Source organism: Typopeltis vanoorti, chromosome 26, assembly GCF_054136105.1.
Source record: "Typopeltis vanoorti isolate ZY-2024b chromosome 26, IOZ_Tvanoo_1.0, whole genome shotgun sequence".
Taxonomy (NCBI): Eukaryota; Metazoa; Arthropoda; class Arachnida; order Uropygi; family Thelyphonidae; genus Typopeltis; species Typopeltis vanoorti.
The window spans coordinates 12,337,236-12,359,061 of NC_143574.1; the positions used below are offsets into that span (position 1 = coordinate 12,337,236).

Here is a 21,826-nt window from a genome sequence, read left to right on the forward strand (position 1 = left end):
GTAATGACATGGAAGAACTAGGACTAATTCTTGACAAAGTTAACAAGATCAGTAATAACAGAGGACTTCAACTCAATTCTAGCAAGACAAAGATCATGGTTCTCAAAGGAAAAACAAACAGAGAAGCTCTTGAGAATCAAATGTATCTTAATGGAAAAAGAATTGAGGAAGTCAGCAAGTTTGAGTACCTGGGATCCATTATTAATTTGAAGAATTGCTGTTCAGAAAATGTCAGAAAAAGGTTAGGAATGGCTAAAACAACAGTCAATGACCTGTCTAAAATCTGGAAGGATCTATCTCCATGGGAACAAAGTTGAGGATTTTGGATGCAGTTGTTTTTCCAACAGCAACTTATGGATGCGAGACTTGGAACCTAAAGAAGTCAGATAAGAAACAGATATCTGCTTTTGAGATGTGGTGTTACAGAAGGCTGTTGAGGATATCATACACTGAAAGGCGTACAAATGAATGGGTGTTAGAAAAGATTAGTAGAACTTTAAGGCTCCTTAAGGATATTGACAGAAGAAAATTAAAATATTTTGGACACATAGAAAGGATGGAAGGAGGACTTCTCAGAACAGTAATAGAAGGTAAAGTTCCTGGAAAAAGAGGCAGGGGTAGATGGATGGATGGTGTGTGTGTGGAGTGACTGATCTTCAGAGAGTTGAGGCTGCCAGAAGGACAAACAACAGGACTACATGGCGAGGCCTAGTGTGGAACATCATCGAGCATCGGAGTGACCATACGGCATCTGTAGATGCCCAGTGAACACAGACAGACATTTAGCAGAGTAATTCCTCTATAGTTATTGCAATCTTCTTTATTTCGTTTTTTTATAGATTCGAATAACCAATGCTTTTTTCCAAGAGTTAGTTTTTCCAGACATCCAAACCATATTAAAATATTTAAGAAGTTCTTCATTAAATTTTTCACCTGCATTTGTGTATGGTTGCATTCACCAGGTTGTCTTCTCCTGATGTTTTCCTATTTTTCATCTTTTTATTGTATTTTTCAATTCTAACATTGTGATATTTTCTGTTAGGTCATTCTTTGTTTTTATAAAATTTTATTTCATTGTTCTCATCTGTCCAGAGATTTTGTAAATAGGTAACCCATTTTTCTAAATCTATTGTTTGTATTTTTATCTTTTCTTTTATTTCTTTATTCATGTATGAGGGTGGTCTGAAAGGGTCTCTGCCTCAACCATAGATGGCAACACTATCAGCAAGATTTTTTTTTTCTAAGTTGGTGCATCTATCATAAGCATCCATGTGAAATTGCAAGTCATTCTGTCATTCTAGTTTGTTATATACAACTGTCTGAAGCAAATGTGTTGTCTGTATCCCTTGAAATGGATAAAATTGAGTATCGTGCAGTTACAGAATTCTTTGTAAAAGAAGGTTTGATGGCAAAAGAAATTCATTCGAGGTTCATAAAAGTTTATGGGCACTCTTCTTCGTTTTTGACAATTAAGAAATGCGCTGCTGAGTTTAAATGTGGCCATACCAGCGTTGAAGATGATTCACGTGAAGGACGTCCAAAAAGTGTAACAACACCAGAAATCATTGATCACGATATGATATTGGATGACCAGTGAGTCCAAGTGTGTGAAATTGCTGAGACTATAGGCATTTCAAAAGAATGCGTAGGATATATTTTGCATGAAGAATTGCATATGAAAAAGCTTTGCACAAGATGGGTGCTCGCAGCAGATCAAAAATGCACTGGCATGAAAATCTCTGAACAGTGCTTGGAGCGTTTTAACAAGAATATAACTGATTTTGTGCATCAATTTATTACTATGGATGAGACATGCATTCATCATTGCACATCAGAATCCAAACAGCAGTCACAAAACAGTGGACAGAAGCCAGTTGTTAAGTGCCAAAGAAGACAAAGTCTCTTCCATCAGCAGGAAAGGTCATGGCATCGGGTGTTTTGGGATGCTAAAGCCATTTTGTTTATTAGTTATCTTGTAAAGAGTAAAACAATAACTGGAGAATATTATTCGGATATTTTAACCAGACTAGACGAAAAAATTCATGAGAAAAGACCCGGTGTACAGAATAAAAAAAATCATCTTTCATCAGGACAATGCACCTGCCCACAAAGGTGTTTTGGCAGTGGGAAAATTAAGGGATCTGCACTATGAATAGTTGGAACATCCATCCTATTCCCCATATTTGGCTCTCTTCTATCTCTTCCCAAAACTAAAACTCTTTCTTGCCGGTCAGCATTTTTCTTCAAATCAAGAGGTGATTGCAGCTGTAGAGGGGTATTTTGCAGATCTTACTGCGAACCACTACAGGGATGGGATAATGGCAGTGGATCATCACTGGAATAAATGTATTATTCTTAAGGGAGATTATATTGAAAAATAAAAATTATTTTTAAGTTATAAATTCGTTTTTCATTGTTAGCCCGAGAACTTTTCAGACCACCCTCGTACTTAGAACAATTTGCTTATTGTATTTGGCATTGTCACTATGTTGTTCTTGGTGTTCTTATATTTAAAAAAAAAGTGGGAAAAGATACTAATTCAATTCTTGATTTATTGCCCATATGCTATTGTTAATTCTCCTGATTCTGGCCATCTTATCTCACATATACCAATGATGAACCATTCATAGCATGCTAATTCTTGTTGCAGAATATTGAGTTGACCCTGTTGATATAATGATCTAACATTCCATGTTCCGGTCGTAAATCTGTTTCTCAAAAAAAAAAATTCGCGTTTATATATCTTTTATATTCATAGAAAGGTCACTGTCACTAGTAGCACATCTCTCATTATCTTTCCTGGTGTCCAAAAGATGACACAGATCCATATAGATGAGTAATGAGAGGAAACAGCATTTGTCCTTGACTTACACTTCAAATCATCTGTACCTCATTTAGTTCCAACTGCTGCCTTACAATTAAAGTTTAGGCTATATATTTGTCTGTACAATGTCCCATTTACTCTATATTACCATAGCATTTTGAACAACTTTTCTCCTGGCATCTTGTCATATGCCTTTACCAGATCTACAAAACTTAAATAATATACATCCATGTCATATTCTAATGATTTCTCTACTATTTGTTTCAAAGTGTAAATGTGATCTCAACAAGCCATTATTTGTCCTTGTTCTTCCCCTAGTTTCTCTTCTGCAAATGTTTCTTTGCTTATCAATATGTTTGCATAGATCTTACTTAGAACACTAAGTAGGGAAATAAATTCATAATCTCACATTGTCTTATTTCTCTTTTTATAGATTAGTACTATGAGAACTCTACTGCAGTTATCGGAAATTCAACTTTCTATCAGGCCTTCTGAAGTTATGCAGTGTTGCCACTGTAAAACTTTTATATTCATATTTGAGAATTTCTGGTTGAATATATTATTATTATCCTAATTATTACATGACACCTCCAACGATTCCAAAGACTCATTGAGGGAGGACACTCATTCCACAACTCTCCATCTCCACCACTCAATCCACCACCACCACCACCACCACTTGTATTTTCACAGACAATCACAAACATCCATGCCCATGGTAGGATTCAGACCTGCAGCCTTTTGGCTGGAGAGTGGATACACTAACCACTTGGCCAAACAGGTTGGTGGGATGGAATATCATCTATTCCAGATGCCTTCCCACATTTCAGGTTTCTGATGGCTTTTCTGCTTCGAATATTTATATGTACTCCTTACTAAATTATTTTTGAACATTTTCTATCACTGTTCTGTTAATGTTCAACTTGTTTAATAATCATTCAAAGTAATTACAACAAACAACCACAATACTTTCAGTTTTTATGTCACCTTTATCATCCCTGATTCCTTTTACAGTACTTTTCCTCCATTTCTAGGCTTTATAAATATCTTCTTTGAGTGGAAGGGGTGGTGAAGAGCAATACATAGCCTCTCCCACTCAAATGCCAACCTCACCTTCTCGTGGTCCATTCTGTTCTAAAAATACAAACGAAGCACTGGCGACAGAGTATGGGCAGTATAATCCTAACAGAGTAAATGCTGTTAGATCTGCCTATCCAGAGGTTAGGTAGTAGCCCTATCATGGATTTACCCAGTGACAGGTTAGTAACCTGCCCTGGGGAAGTTCAATATACTTTCAAGTCTCATCCAAAGAAAAGCCAGACTGATTATCAGAGAAAAGACCACAATTTAGGAAAAGGCAAACGAAATTGGAAAAAGGAACACATAATAAAGGTTGCAACATGGAATATGAAAAGCATGCATACAAAGAAGAGGAACTTGATAAACAACTAACCAAACTAACATAAAGATGTATAGTAACAGAAACAAAGAAAAAGCAAAATGGTACAAAAGAAACAACTATATACAAATCTACAGTGGAGTAAAAAAAGAAGAGCAAAAGGAAGTGTAATGGTTATGTTACATAAATCGCTAAAGAATTATACAGTATTGTAATATACAGTATTATACAGTATTGTAATATACAGTATTATACAGTATTGTATATTATAACTATTTGAATGAAAGAGTAATAGAAATTGGACTCAAGACATTAAGGGGCCACGTTACAATAATTGGTGCATATGCACCAGAAGAGGTAAAAGAAGAAGAAAGTACGCTCATGCATAGACCGTACTGTCTTCTTCTTTTACCATCCTATTCTGTAGGATTTTTGTACCAAATGCCTACAAGGTAAAAGTCCTACAGAACAGGATGGTTACTCCTTATTCCAGGATGTCTTGTCTGTAGAAGTGTGTGTTCGTGGGGCTGGTTTACCTTTTCTGGGGGGACGAAAAACCTGAGTATCAGGATGAAAAAAATCCCTACCTCCGTATGAGACTGGCTAACTCACCTTGGAATAGACCAGATAAAGGTTTCTCATGTCACTGATGGGGATTGAACCCAGATCTTTCCGACCAAAGGGCTTTGTCTATACCGACTGAGCTACGCAGGCTCTATACAAATCTGCAGTGGGGTAAAAAAAGAAGAAAGAGCAAAAGCAGGTATAATGATTATGGTACATAACTCTCTAAAGAACAGTATTGTATATTATAACTATTTTGATGAAAAATAGTTACACTTAATAGTCACACTTGGATAAAGGATTAAACTGAATTTATTATAGTCTAACCAAGTGAAAAATAAACTTTCAACATCTTTCTCTAAATCCAGAGTAATTTAATAAAAAGGTGGCACACCTTTTGGCAACTCCTATAGGTAAAAATGACCTCGCCATTGCTTCTGCCTGGTATCTCAACTTTGGGCCTGGTTCCCACTGTTGAGAGTTAATACAAGTTGCTTGGTGTTGTACTACCTCAGGAGATGTGTTTTGCATTATGGGAGATACTGAGACAGGAGTGATGTTAGCTTGGTCCACCTTTGCTACAAGATGTCTGGTGTTGTACTACCTTACCCCAGTCATGAAGATATTTTCAGGCGCATACTTTGTTTGCTCACACTTGGATAAAGGATTAAACTAAATTTTTTGTATTATAACTAGTTGAACGAAAGACTAATAGAAATTGGACTCAAGACATTAAGAGGCCACATAACAATGATTGGTGCATATGTACCTGAAGAGGGAAAAGAAGAAGACAGTAATATATTTTATAAAGAATTACAGAATGCCACAGCCACAGATAAAACAAACAAAACTGACTTACTATTAGCAGGAGATTTAAATGCCGGAATAGGAAACAAAAAATACAAAACAAACATAGGTAAATTTGGCGAAGATACATCTAATCAAAATGGTCACCGACTGCATGATTTTGTCATTTAAAATAACATGAGAATAATGAATTTGGTGTTTAAACACAAGGAAATACATAAATATACTTGGTCAGCCAGAGGATACAAATCAGTAATTGACAACATTATCGCAAATTTTAAATTAGCGGAGTTAATTTTAGACGTAAGAGCATATCAAGGCTTTGAATTTAACTCTGATCATTATATGGTATCAGCAAAAATTCAATTTAAACCGTCTAAAAATACATAAAATTGAAAATTCTTATCAACCAAATTACAAAATTTCTTCATTACAGGATCCCCGTGTTAGACAACAATATCAAAAATGCACAAACTTAAAAACAGAAACCACACATGAATCAAGTGACGTAGAAGAGGAATTGGAAAATTTGAAACAAATTTTCACAAAAGCAGCAACAGAAAGCTAGGAATAAAGTGCAAATGGATTAGAAAAAGAGGACTACAAGACTGGAACAAAGAAATAGAAAATATAATAAAAACAAAAATGGACAGTTACCGGGAATTGCTAAATTTGAAAACAATAGAAGCAGAAATAGAGTATAAAAGAAATAGTGCAATTGCAAAAAGAAGTAAGGAAAAAACATAAAAAGAGAGAGAGAGAGAAAGAAAGAGATGGAACAATTTCATAACAGAACTAGAAAAGGATATACTTAGGCCACAACCCAAAACCTATAAAGTAATAAAATATGAGGGTGGTCTGAAAAGTTCTCAGCCTAACAATGAAAAAACGAATTTATAATTTCAAAATTATTTTTATTTTTCAACATAATCCCCCTTAAGACTAATACATTTATTCCAGCGATACTCCAGCACCATTATCCCATTCCTGTAGTGGTTCTCAGTAAGATCTGTAAAATACCCCTCTACATGTTGTTTATTATTTTAACGGTATAATAGAACACAGAAACTAAGTAAATAATTAATTTATTAACTTGATGCTGATATTTCGCTGGTATTATAACCAGCATCTTCAGAGCACAAAAACACTGTTTGTTACAATGTTTTTGTAACAAACAGTGTTTTTTAGTCACGCGAGACTAAAACAACATGGTGTACTTAAACAAAATTGTAGCAGCAACACAAAGACTAGAGTCCTGATTTTGGTGCCCTCTATCTGGAAAAAAAAAAAAAAACGCTATCATATATTACTAGAGTCCTAGAAAAGTGCTAGTTTTTTCTTAATATGACTGTCTCCCAGATCTTCGGCAAGTTGATACAGCCATATTTGTTGAGATTTAGAGTGTGTTTTAGGGCTTCTGTCGCCTCTAAGAACAATCTCTCTGATTTATATGGGTTTCTGTGTAGTACTTTTGTGTTTTTCCAGTTGATCCTGTGTGCAGGGGTATCCAGAGCATGGTCTGCTAGGCCCGACTTCCCATAATGATAATTCCGGACGTATCGTTCATGTTCGCTGATGCGGATATTCACAGTTCTTCCTGTTTGACCGTAGTAGGCTTGATTGCATGAGCAGGGTACTCGGTAGACTCCTGGATGTGATAAAGGAGGAATGCTGTCCTTGGGTGAGCGGATGAGGGTGGCTAATTTGCTACATGGTCTGAATGTAGTGCGTAGTTTATGTTTATTGAGAATTCTTGAGATCTTTTCGGATGTGCCTTTAATGTAAGGGATGGTGACTGTTTTGTTGTAGTTCTCTGTGGTGGATGGTGGGAAGGGTTTCTTAGGAGTGTTTAGTATTTTGTTTATTTTTTGTGGATTCTAGCTGTTGGCCAAGAAGGTGTGGCGTAAGTGAGTCAGTTCAGCAGTCAGAGCCTTGTCATTTGAACAGATTGCTCTCGCTCTATGGGTTAGCGTTTTTAATATGCCATATTGTTGAGAAGGATGATGGTGTGATTGTTTGTGTAAGTATCTGCCTGTATGTGTGGGTTTTCTGAAAACTGAAAATGATAAGGAACCATCTGGGAGACGTGTGATGAGTGTATCCAGGAAGGGCAGACAGTTGTTGGCTTCCAGTTCCATAGTAAAGTGGATTTTTGGATGTTGGCTATTTAAATGTGCTAAGAATGTTTTCAATGTCTCAGGGCCATGTGTCCAAATAGCAAGCACATCATCAACATAGCGTAGCCAAAGTGTTGGTTTGAGAGTGGCTGTATTGATTGCTTGTTTTTCCAGGTGTTCTATGTAAAAGTTGGCTAGGGGGGGAAAGGGGGGAGCCCATGGCTGTCCCATCAATTTGTTTGTATATTTTCCCTTTCCATGTGAAATATCCTGCATGTATTGTGAATTTGAATAGTTCAAATATATCAGGGGGAAAGTGTGACTTCAGTAGATTGAGGGTTTCTATTAGTGGTACATTTGTGAATAGTGAAGTGAAGTCAAAGCTTACTATTAAGTCTGAGCTTTTTAGGGAGAGGTGTTTTAAGATGCTTTTTAGGTGTGCTGAATTTTTGACAAAGGAGGGAGAATTGTTAGTGAGAGTGGCTAGTAGCTTCGCTAAATGTCTAGCCAGTTTGTATGTGGGACTATTTATACTGTCCACAATTGGGCGTAGGGGTGTGTGCCTGGTTTGTGTATTTTTGGTGATCCATAGATCCTCGGTGTTTTAACATGGAAGGGTTTGAGTTTGTTAACTGTGTCTTTGGGCCAGGAAGTGACCTTTTTTAATAATTTTCGTGCCTTATTCTTTTGTGTGTTGGTGGGATTGCGATCTATAATTTTGTATGTTGACTGATCTTGTAATAGTGTGTGCATTTTGTTTTCATATTCAGTTGTGTCCATCACCACGGTTGCATTTCCTTTGTCTGCTTTTGTTATGGTAATCTGGCTGTTGTTGTGTAGCTCTTTTATAGCAATCAATTCCTTATGTGGGATATTATTTTTGAGAGGCTTGGACTTGATTAGGATGTTGGCCACATCTAAACGTATGTTGTTAGCTATTGTTGGAGGCAGGTCATAAATTCCTCGTTCGATGGAAGCCATTATTTCGGCTTTTGGAACTTGCTTGGGAGTTATGGCAAAGTTGTGCCCTCGACTTAAAGCAGTCGTGGCTTCTTTGCTTAAGGTGAGTGACGATAGATTCACGACGACGAGGTCTTGTTGTAATTGCGGTCGTCCCCCCCCCCCCCCAGCCAACTTTTACATAGAACACCTGGAAAAACAAGCAATCAATACAGCCACTCTCAAACCAACACTTTGGCTACGCTATGTTGATGATGTGCTTGCTATTTGGACACATGGCCCTGAGACATTGAAAACATTCTTAGCACATTTAAATAGCCAACATCCAAAAATCCACTTTACTATGGAACTGGAAGCCAACAACTGTCTGCCCTTCCTGGATACACTCATCACATGTCTCCCAGATGGTTCCTTATCATTTTCAGTTTTCAGAAAACCCACACATACAGGCAGATACTTACACAAACAATCACACCATCATCCTTCTCAACAATATGGCATATTAAAAACGCTAACCCATAGAGCGAGAGCAATCTGTTCAAATGACAAGGCTCTTACTGCTGAACTGACTCACTTACGCCACACCTTCTTGGCCAACGGCTAGAATCCACAAAAAATAAACAAAATATTAAACACTCCTAAGAAACCCCTCCCACCATCCACCACAGAGAACTACAACAAAATAATCACCATCCCTTACATTAAAGGCACATCCGAAAAGATCTCAAGAATTCTCAATAAACATAAACTACACACTACATTCAGACCATGTAGCAAATTAGCCACCCTCATCTGCTCACCCAAGGACAGCATTCCTCCTTTATCACATCCAGGAGTCTACCAAGTACCTTGCTCATGCAATCAAGCCTACTACGGTCAAACAGGAAGAACTGTGAATATCCGCATCAGCGAACATAAACGATACGTCCGGAATTAGCATTATGGGAAGTCGGGCCTAGCAGACCATGCTCTGGATACCCCTGCACACAGGATCAACTGGAAAAACACAAAAGTACTACACAGAAACCCATATAAATCAGAGAGATTGTTCTTAGAGGCGACAGAAGCCCTAAAACACACTCCAAATCTCAACAAATATGGCTGTATCAACTTGCCGAAGATCTGGGAGACAGTCATATTAAGAAAAAACTAGCACTTTTCTAGGACTCTAGTAATATATGATAGCGGTTTTTTTTTTTTCCAGATAGAGGGCGCCAAAATCAGGACTCTAGTCCTTGTGTTGCTGCTACAATTTTGTATAAGTACACCATGTTGTTTTAGTCTCGCGTATTGTGACAAACAGTGTTTTTGTGCTCTGAAGATGCTGGTTATAATACCAGCAAAATATCAGCATCAAGTTAATAAATTAATTATTTACTTAGTTTCTGTGTTCTATTATACCGTTAAAATAATAAACAACATGTTCGACGAACACATAAGTCTGTCCATACCCCTCTACAGTTGCAATTTGCAGAAAAATGCTGACCAGCAAGGAAAAGTTTTAATTTCGAGAAGAGACAGAAGTCAGAGGGAGCCTGATCTGAGAAATAGGGTGGATGTTCCAACAATTTTTAGTGCAGATCCCTTAATTTTTCCCATCGTCAAAACACCTTTGTGGGCAGGTGCATTGTCCTGATAAAAGATGATTTTTTTCTTCTGCAAACTGGGTTTTTTTCTCATGAATTTTTTTGTCTAGTCTTGTTAAAATATCCGAATAATATTCTTCAGTTATTATTTTACCCTTGTGAGCAAGGGTAAAACAATAACTCTGAGTAAGCACAGCATCCATCTTGTGCAGTTTAAACATAAAGCGTTTTCATATGCAATTCTTCATGCAAAATATATCCTACACGTTCTTTTGAAATGTCTGTAGCCTCAGCAATTTCACGCACTTGCACTCGCCTGTCATCCAGTACCATATCATTCACTTGATCAATGATTTCTGGTGTTGTTACACTTTTTTGGTATCCTTCACATGGATTATCGTCAAATCTGGTACGGCCATGTTTAAATTTGGAAGCCCATTTTTTAATGGTCGAAAACGAGAATGCCCATAAACTTTTATGAACCTCAAGTGAATTTCTTTTGCTGTTAAACCTTCTTTTACGAAGAATTTTATAACCCATGATACTCAATTTTATCCATTTCAAGGGATACAAACAACACTTTTGCTTCTGACTGCTGTATAAAACAAACTACTTGATAGAATGACTTGCAATTTCATATGGATGCTTATGACAGATGTACCAACTTAGAAAAAAAAAATCTTGCCAATAATGTTGCCATCTACAGTCGAGGCCTAGAATTTTTCAGACCACCTTCATATGCTGTATTCCAAACTAGTTTCACCAGTTTAAACATAAATTACGGTAACTCTTAGCATTGATTAACAGTTAGCATCTCTGGTGAAATAAATTAGTTTTGTGTATATATATGTATATATATATATATATAATATATTTGCCTTTCTTCCAGATGAAATTGATAAGTTTTTATAGTAGTCTGCATTTAATGCAATGTGTTATTTTCTGCAGCATATTTAGGAAGCCATATTATATTGGGCAGTTTCTGTCAACCTTAATGTCTCCAAGATTAGTAAGTGATTTATTTTTCCATACTGTTAAATGCATACATTATTACATTTATTTTTCATTCATAATTTGTGTGTGTTTATATTGTTTTATTGGCTTCAAATAACAAAACGCATGCACATTATTGCTTCCCCCCCCCCCCCCAGTTTCCTTAAGTGCTAATTTTTTCATTAAAGTTTTTCTGACATCAAGTTCTGAAATCATGGGAATATAACAAGGAGCTGTACTTCAGTTTTATAGATCTAGAAAAGCATATGAAAGAGAAAAGTTATTCATAACACAACAATCATGTGGTTCAAATGAGATATTATATCAGATAATATATAGTCTATACGTAACTTGTAAGTCAGCAGTTAGAAACGAAGGAGGTTATGAAACATTGTTTGATATGGCATTAAACTTCATGTCTCATTAATATTGGTTCGTGTATTTACACTTTTTTAGTAATTTAAATATATCAGACAAACATAGGTTACCCTTAATTATTGGTTACTGATATATCCTGAAACAAACACATTCCCTCCTCAATGAAGTTATATGGTTTTAATTGAAGCATATACTATGATTTGTGGTATACCAACCCAATATCCCCAAGCTCGGTAAGCAGGAGGTGATTTGCCCCTTCCCAACTTGAACATGTTCAAGTGACAACAAACAAAATAAGCTAAAAGGATGGCTAGGAATTGAATGCACATTTTAAATATATAAACAAACTTCATTGGTAAACAAACAGAAAAACCTGTGTATTAACTGTGTTTATTTTTATTACATTTCAGCTGTGGTGTAGTTACTCAGTCTCATATGGAAATAACAGGATGTCTTCTCTCATAAACTTTAGTTTTGTCATTCTAAAAAAAGAATTGGCCAAATATGCACATTTCACATACTTTCTTGGACACTTAGTGATGTTTTATTTATTGCTGGGTTAAATGTTTTTGTTATAATAAATTTAGTTTAATCCTTTATCCAAGTGTGAGTAAACAAAGTTTGTGCCTGAAAATATCTTCAGGACTGGAATAAGGTAGTACAACACCGGGCAACTCTTAGCAAAGGTGGACCAAGCTAACATCACTCCTATCTCAGTATCTCCCAAAATGCAAAACACATCTCCTTGCAGATATGTATAATGTTATGCATTAAGGGAAGAGCCACTACTCAGACTAATTTTGACCTTTATTGAGGTCTCTTCAGTGGGAGCCAGGCCCAGAAGTGGAGATACCAGGCAGAAGCAATGATGAGGTCATCTTTACCTATAGGAGTTGCCAAAAGGTGTGCCACCTTTTTATTAAATTACTCTGGATTTAGAGAAAGATGTTGAAAGTTTATTTTTCACTTGGTTAGACTATAATAAATTTAGCTTAATCCTTATCCAAGTGTGAGCAAACAAAGTTTGCGCCTGAAAATATCTTCAGGACTGGGGTAAGGTAGTACAACACCAGGCAACTCGTAGCAAAGGTGGATCAAGCTAACATCACTCCTATCTCAGTATCTCCCACAGTTACACTTAATAGTCACACTTGGATAAAGGATTAAACTGAATTTATTATAGTCTGACCAAGTGAAAAATAAACTTTCAACATCTTTCTCTAAATCCATAGTAATTTAATAAAAAGGTGGCACACCTTTTTGGCAACTCCTATAGGTAAAGATGACCTCACCATCGCTTCTGCCTGGTATCTCCACTTCTGGGCCTGGCTCCCACTGAAGAGACCTCAATAAAGTGTTGAAACTAGTCTTAGTAGTTGCCCTTCCCTTAATGCATAACATTATACATATCCTCAAAGAGATGTGTTTTGCATTTTGGGAGATACTGAGAAGGGGTGACGTTAGCTTGGTACACCTTTGCTACGAGTTGGCCGGTGTTGTACTACCTTACCCCAGTCCTGAAGATATTTTCAGGCACAAACTTTGTTTGCTCACACTTGGATAAAGGATTAAACTAAATTTATTATAGTCTAACCAAGTGAAAAATAAACTTTCAACATCTTTCTCTAAATCCAGAGTAATTTAATAAAAAGGTGGCACACCTTTTTGGCAACTTCTATAGGTAAAGATGACCTCGCCATTGCTTCTGCCTGGTATCTCCAGTTCTGGGCCTGGCTCCCACTGAAGAGACCTCAATAAAGTGTCGAAACTAGCCTGGGTAGTTGCCCTTCCCTTAATGCATAACATTATACATATCCGCAAGGAGATGTGTTTTGCATTTTGGGAGATACTGAGAAGGGGTGATGTTAGCTTGGTCCACCTTTGCTACGAGTTGGCTGATGTTGTCCTGAAGATATTTTCAGGCACAAACTTTGTTTGCTCACACTTAGATAAAGGATTAAACTAAATTTATTATAGTCTAACCAACTGAAAAATAAACTTCCAACATGTTTTTGTTAATGTAATAAAAACAACCAATTTTTTCCAGCATTCTTGACATAATGGTGAAAAATTCACAGAGTACTATATCTGTGTATATGAAATTCCTAATATGAATTTTGATGAAATTAGTTTTTCAGGAAACTTAATTCATGATGATGAAAATTTTCTTAAAATTAATGAGACAATGTGTAATAAACAAAAAAACATAAGAATATAAACTGTTTCATTCATTTATGAATTCCAAATGAACATAACCCAGCAGGAAAGTATACTCCAATAAGTACACTTACCATTGGAAATTGTTCAGGAAGCATGCTGCAAGTATGTGCTGGCATTATTATTAGATAAATAATGAAGTATTGTGGTGAGTCTAATAATTTATTTTTTATTGAATACCATAGTTAATTATATTTGTACCGTGAGTGGACTAAGGTTAAGATATTCTGAGAAACCTTTTCTAGACACTACATGTGGTTGTTTTTAAAATGACATCTAGTCTCCGGTAAGTAGGATGATAATCTCACACCAGGTTGACTTTAACATATGTTTATGCCACAGTGAGATTTGATCTTGCAACCTGTTGGTTGAAAGTGAAAGTATCTTCCACTTGACCAACCAGGTAAATAAACTTTTGTATTTATATCTTGTTAAAATCTAACATCAGAAGAAATGAAGATAGGAACCATCAATATAAGGAGTATTAAATTAATGGAAAGGAAATCGAAATTGCAGAAGAATTTGGAAAGTACATGTGGACATAATTGGCATTACTGAGACAAAAACAGGTGAGAACTTAGTATTGGATGTTATTTTCAAGCAATAATGATTAAGGAAAGAGTAGCAATAGCATTCAACACCAAATATGAAGATAAACTTCTTGATTGTAAGGCAGTTTGAAGTAGGGTTATGTGGGAAAACTTCAAAGTGGAGACATGAACAGTGAAACTTATTTGTGCCTATGGTCCCAAAGAAGGTTCTTCTAAGGAAGAAGTGGAGGAATTTTTTTGAGTCATTAGTACAGACGGCTGACATAAAGAAAATCGTTAAAGTGGTCCTTGTTGGAGATCTGAACAGCAGAATAGGAAATGAGTCCCACCAGGCATAAGGAACATTTTGGGAAATTTTGGAGAAAAGAGCAAGGCTAATAATGATGGTAAGTATTTATTGAACTTCTGCTCAGGACATGGAGTAGTCATTACTAACCATGTATCAACATAAAGATGTGCACGAGTTCATATAGATAGAGAGAAGACACAAGAAATAAGAAAAGCCTCATTCACTACATCATTGTTGATGGTGATATCTTCATTCTCATTCAGGATGCACAAGTGTACAAAGGATTTGAAAATTGGAATTGCCCATTACTTAGTACTGAGCAGAATAAAAATGGATATCACATTGAAAAGAATAGCATGTTAAAATTTTTAAGACAGAATTAAAGTTGAGCAGCTTTTACAAGTAAATTGTAGACTTGACTATGCAACCATTATTGAAGAAAAAATGAAACAAATTGGAAACAAGAACCAAACCTTGAAGTCTCATTGGCAAACTCTGAAGAAGACATTGATTCAACTAAGGAGGTATATAGTGAAGTTGTCTGCAAGGAATAGAAAAATAAGAGCACTATGGTGGACATTAGAAGTTAAAGAAGCAGTCCTGGAAAGGGCCTAGTCAGAAAGTCGAATTCCCAATGATTGGAGTAGGGCTCTCATAGTACCCATCTATAAAAAGGGGAATAAAACAATGTGAGAATTACAGAGGAATTTCTCTTCTAAGTGTTCCAGGTAAGATTTATGCAAGCATACTTGAAAAGAGGTTGAGAAAGATTGTGGAAGAGAAACTTGGAATAGGACAAGCTAGGATCAGATCAAAAAGTGGAGTTGAGAAATCTTGGAAATATGAAAAGGATCTATACTTCAGTTTTTTAGATCTGGAAAAGCATATGACAAGGTGCCCAGGGAAAAGCTTTTCAAAACAGTATAATTATATGGGGTGAATGGACCATTATACAGAAAAATACAGTCTATATTTAATTCTACAGTTAGAATTGAAGCAAATACAGGAATATGGCTTCATGTAAATTCAGAGGTAAGACAAGGATGCACATTATCTCCACTCTTATTCTTCATCTATATGGATCACATTATGAAAGAAAGTGGCATCAAGCCTGATATTTGAATTGGAAATGTCAAACTTAGCTCTTTGCTTTATGCAGATGATGATGTACTCCTAAACACATCTATTACAAGTCTAGAGGATTCACTAGCTAAATTGAATAACAGCTGTAACAAATTTGGCATGAAAATCAGCAATAAAAGGGTCAAAACTATGAAAATAGGCAGGAACATAGAAAACTTCAGCTGCATTCTGAATGGAAATCCTATAGAAGAAGTAAAATATTTCAGCTATTAAGGCGTAGTTTTTAGTGAAGATGGCAGGTTAAATCTGGAAATAGAAAACGGAATAAGCAAAGCTGGTAGGTGGGTAATCAGATGAATAAATTTATGTGGAATAAGAGAAAAATTAGCCAAAACATCAAACTAGCAGTATATAAAATGGTGTTCAAACGAATTTTAAGTTATAGATGTTAGAGTTGGGTTAGAAATATGAAGAAATATAAAAGTATTAGATCAAAGACGCGAGACCACAGATGTGAGGGTTCTGAGAAAAATTAGGAGAGTGAACCGGTGGTATTAATTGCAGATCATATTAAAAAATGATTTGCAATTAATACCACCGGAACTTGACATTAGCATTCAAGAATGTGTCAGCAGAGCTAATCTAAGGTGGTATGGCCACTCAATAGAATGGATGAAGAAAGGTTAGCAAAACAGGTTGATGCGAAGATGGCAGGGAAAAGACCCAGAGGAAGACCAAGTTCTAGGTGGATTGATTTGGTCAGAAGTGGCTTAGAAACACGGAATGTTAGATATAACAATATTGGACTACTCACAAGTAATAGATTGATTTGGAGGAAAACTGTTGATAGGAGATTAATAATAATATGAACTTAATCATATAGTGCTGTCATAGTAACCTGAAACTCCTTGGGGGTAACATATCAGGAAATTGATGATGATGCTAAATATTGTGTGTCATCCATTAAATATACCAGTTTCAAATATTGAAATAAATCTGTAATTAAAATTTGTTTAAATTTAGTTCTGAAAGTATCATGAAAATATAACTGGAGTGTTGGTTTTTGCTTTCTTTTTAATTTTGCAGCTTCCTGATATTCCAGATACCAGAATGAAGTTCATAGAAAAATTGAACAAGTATGTAACATTAATATAAAAACTTAATTTTTTCAATTATTTACTTCTTTTATGCCAAACTTTTTTATATTGATTTTCATACATTTAATAACTCAATTTTAGCTTATTAATCACTGTAACTTTTCCTAAATAGCAATGATAAATCAGGTAAAAAAAAAAAAAATTTCACATTTGACATCCATAGACGCCATATGGTCACTGCTGTACCTCACATGGTTTTAGCAATGATGTCTTCTGCTAGAAAAAGTGGTAAGGTCGCAGATTCCCTTTCCACACAAAGTTTGTAGGACAATCACAAACATCCATGCTCGTGGCAGGATTCGAACCTATGGCCTCTTGGCTGGAGAGCAGACCTGCTAACCACTCGGCCAACCAGGCCATAAATTAGGTATCTGTAGAGAAACCATTTGTCATTGTTTTTATTTTAATTTGCATTTAACTATTTTATACTATGTGAAGTTCTCAGTGGAAGAGAGAGAAGAAACATTTTGACATCTATTTTGAAGAAAATAACCTTCATATGTTCCATTATACCACTTAATGTTCACCGAAAGTCAGTGCATGGTGTGGTTTCATTGTATTGTTTATTATTGGTCCATACTTTTTTGAAGAACTTTGTCCGCCAGGACCAGTGACTTGTACCATCTCTGCTGTTAAGTATTGAGAGATGCTGTGCTACTTTGTTGTTCTGCAACTGCATCAGTGAAGATGCCTTGACTCTACCATATTCATGCAGAATGGAACACTACATCATATTGGATTGCCGGTACAGCAAATGTTACAAAAACATTCTTCACAGAACAGAGTGATTAGTCGTGCATTTCCCACAGCATGGCCACCTCATTTGCCTAATCTCAACCCATGTGAGTTTTGGTTGTGGGAGCCATCTGAAACGCTTGATGTATGAAGGACATGTTCCTGATTTAGCAACCTTGAAAGGCAGAATAATGCAGCATGTGAGGCAAATCAATGCAAATCTGTTGCATTCTGCTGTAGAAAATGTCATTCACAGAATTCAGTTCCTAGAACATCTGAAAGGAGGATATATTGAACCACATTTGTAAGTTATATGAACACAAAAATCGATTTGTTGTCGCTTTTAACCATTACTGTTTAATTAATCCCAGACCCATGCTCTTATATCCCCAAATGTCTCCTGGCGGCAGAATTTTGTACTATTTTTATCATCTGTAATTCCCCCCCCCCCCCACACACACACACCATGTTCAAGAGTGTACTTACACCAAGTTTGGTTGAATTTTGTCCAATACATTTTTTGCTACAGGCACTGAACACCTCCTCTTTAATTATGGTGGCCACCCTGTGCATGTACTTGTGTGTGTGTGTGTGTGTGTGTGTGTAGAGAGAGAGAGAGAAAAACTTGGAAACTTTTGAATTCAGAAGAAAGCTTATGAAAATACAATCCTTAGCATTGTGTTGGGTGGTTGCATTTTCACAAAGCTTATACTGCATGTTATTTGCAACATTTTTTGTTAGAATTTTATTTATAAAATTAGCATTTGTGAAGTGCCTTATGATAACAAACATTTCAAATGTAATTCAACCTGATTACAATTTACATATACATTTATATTTCAATTTACATTTCAATTTAAATATATCATCATCATCATCATCATCAAATTCCTGCCATGTACCCTCAAGGGGTGTACAGGATATGATAGTACTACATGAAAAAAAATTACATCATCACTAACTTCCCATCTACATTCTTGTTGAGAGGCTTATACGCTGGTTAAACATGATAACTAATATTTAAGGAATTGACAGCGTATACTAGAAATATAAATTAAATAAACTTTAATATATACTTTCCGATATTTCGGCGAACGTCACTTTGCCATCTTCTTGGGAACTTATTACAAAGACACGTGCACACAAGTACTACATCACAGCAAATGAGAACTGAAGCTAGGAAGCTAACATTTTCCTAAAGTCCTGGTGGTGCCCCCTGGCGGGCTATATTGGTGGTTCTTGGCCTTTGGGCTGAAGTTCTTCTGATAATTGTTTCCCAAATTTGGGGCAGTCTCATGCATCCAAATTTGTTGAGGTTTGGCATGTTCCTAAGGGCTGAGGCTGATTCCATGAATAGTCTTTCATACTTGAACTTGCTGCGGTGTATGACTGTGGCTTTCTTCCATCTTATTCTGTGGCGAGTATCCAGAGCGTGGTCTGCAAGCCCAGAGTGGCTGTACTGGTGAAATCGGATGTAATCCTTGTGTTCTGAGATTCTGATATTTGCTGTCCTGCCTGTTTGGCCAAAGTAAGACAATTTACAGCTGCAAGGGACCTGGTATACACCAGGTAGGTCTAGGGGGAGTGGTTGGTCTTTAGTGGAGCGGATAAGGGATGCCAATTTTCTATGTGGTCTATAACAAGTGGTTAAGTCGTGTTTTCTTAAGATTTTATTGATTTTTTCTGAGGTGCCTCGGATGTAGGGAATGGTGATGGATTTAGAGTAATCTTTTTTGTGAAGGGGAGGGGGTGGTGGGTTGTGGATCACTGGGTTAAGTATTCTCTGGATTTTTTTGGGGGGGGTAGCCATTGGCTGAGAAAGTGTCATGGATGTGATTTAGTTCAGTGGTTAGGGCTTGATCATTTGAACAGATTATTTTTGCCCTGTTGAATAGTGTCTTAATAACTCCATATTGTTGTGAGGGGGGTGATGGGATTGTTGGTGTATGTATCTGCCTGTATGGGTGGGTTTTCTATAAACTGAGAAAACCAAGGTTCCATCAGGTTGGCGGGTGACTAGTGTGTCTAGGAAGGGGAGGTTATTGTTTTCCTCTTTTTCCAGGGTGAACTTGATTCTAGGGTGTTGGTTGTTTAAGTGTGTTAGGAAGGAGAGGAGTGAATCTGGGCCATGTGGCCAAATAGCAAACACATCATCAACGTAGCGAAGCCATATGGTAGGTTTTTGTGGGGCTGAGTTTAAGGCTTTCTCTTCAAAGGTCTCCATAAAGAAGTTGGCCAAGGGTGGGGAAAGTGATGAACCCATGGCTGTCCCCTCTATCTGTTTGTAGAATTTTTCCTGCCATACGAAATAGCCTGAGTTTATTGTAAACTGAAATAGGGCTGAGATATCGGGAGGAAATTTAGCTTGGATTAGCTCTAGGGTTTCTTTGAGGGGTACATTCGTGAATAGGGAGGAGACATCAAAACTGACCATTATGTCATTGTGTTGCAGTGTAAGGTTTTCTATACTGGCTTTGAAGTGGGCTGAGTTTTTTATGTGTGATGGTGTGTTGCCAGTATAGTGTGAGAGCACTTTGGCTAAATGCTTGACTAGTTTGTAAGTGGGGGAATCAATGCCATCCACTATGGGACGTAATGGCACATTTTCTTTATGTATTTTAGGGAGCCCATATATGCGGGGGGGTCTAGAGTTATAGGGTTTTAGTTTGTTGGTAACCTCCACAGGCCAAGAAGTAACCTTCTTAAGGAGCCTATGGAGTTTTCTAATTTGTAAGTTGGTGGGATTGTAATTAATGGGGAGGTAAGTGGATCGATCTAATAGCAAAGCCTTGAGCTTACCCGTGTAGTCATTAAGGTTGAGTACCACAGTGGCGTTCCCCTTATCTGCTTTGGTGATCACTATTTCTTTGTTTCTCTTCAATTCTTGTAGTGACTTGTATTCACTAATAGATATGTTGGATTTTGGAGGTTTTGCTTTTTTGAGAACACAGGCTACATCCAATCGAATATCGTTGGCGATGTGGCTTGGAAGTTGGCGAATTCCGCGTTCAATTGGGATCATTAATTCCTCGGCCGGTAATTTCTTAGGAGCAATGGCGAAGTTGTGACCACGTGATAGAGCGTTGAGTGCTTCAGGCTTCAGGATAACTGAAGAAAGGTTAACTACAGTGTTGATTTGTAGTTTAGGTTTAGACGCCGAGTTCTTTAATAATTTATCAAACTTGTTGATATGTCGGCTCCGTCTCGTGTACAGCAGCTAACAAAGAATTCGATCGAATTCTTTGTTAGCTGCTGTACACGAGACGTCATGTAGGACTGACCAAAGCTCATCCTCTAGCGATAAAATAGCTCTGTTTATGTCGGCTAGGGAACCGCGTGTAGCAGTAATTTGCGTCAAATTACCGCTATAAGTTTGATAAATTGTTAAAGAACTCGGCGTCTAAACCTAAACTACAAACCAACACTGTAGTTAACCTTTCTTCAGTTATCCTGAAGCCTGAAGCACTCAACGCTCTATTACGTGGTCACAACTTCGCCATTGCTCCTAAGAAATTACCGGCCGAGGAATTAATGATCCCAATTGAACGCGGAATTCGCCAACTTCCAAGCCACATCGCCAACGATATTCGATTGGATGTAGCCTGTGTTCTCAAAAAAGCAAAACCTCCAAAATCCAACATATCTATTAGTGAATACAAGTCACTACAAGAATTGAAGAGAAACAAAGAAATAGTGATCACCAAAGCAGATGAGGGGAATGCCACTGTGGTACTCAACCTTAATGACTACACAGGTAAGCTGAAGGCTTTGCTATTAGATCGATCCACTTACCTCCCCATTAATTACAATCCCACCAACTCACAAATTAGAAAACTCCATAGGCTCCTTAAGAAGGTTACTTCTTGGCCTGTGGAGGTTACCAACAAACTAAACTAAAACCCTATAACTCTAGACCCCCCCCCCCCCCCGCATATATGGGCTCCCTAAAATACATAAAGAAAATGTGCCATTACGTCCCATAGTGGATGGCATTGATTCCCCAACTTACAAACTAGCCAAGCATTTAGCCAAAGCGCTCTCACACTATACTGGCAACACACCATCACACATAAAAAACTCAACCCACTTCAAAGCCAGTATAGAAAACCTTACACTGCAACACAATGACATAATGGTCAGTTTTGATGTCTCCTCCCTATTCACGA

The 21,826-nt window shown here is 36.9% G+C and overlaps 1 protein-coding gene across 1 annotated transcript in view; it reads left to right on the forward strand.

Annotated features, from left to right (window-relative positions):
- Positions 1–21,826, forward strand: part of LOC150092333 (Fanconi anemia group A protein homolog) — a 388,676-nt gene that overhangs the window by 182,966 nt on the left and 183,884 nt on the right. Inside the window, exons 19-20 of the mRNA XM_090415063.1 lie at positions 11,206–11,266; positions 16,855–16,904. Of these exons, the coding sequence (XP_090271189.1) occupies positions 11,206–11,266; positions 16,855–16,904 (111 nt within the window). The remainder of the gene's footprint in view (positions 1–11,205; positions 11,267–16,854; positions 16,905–21,826) is intronic.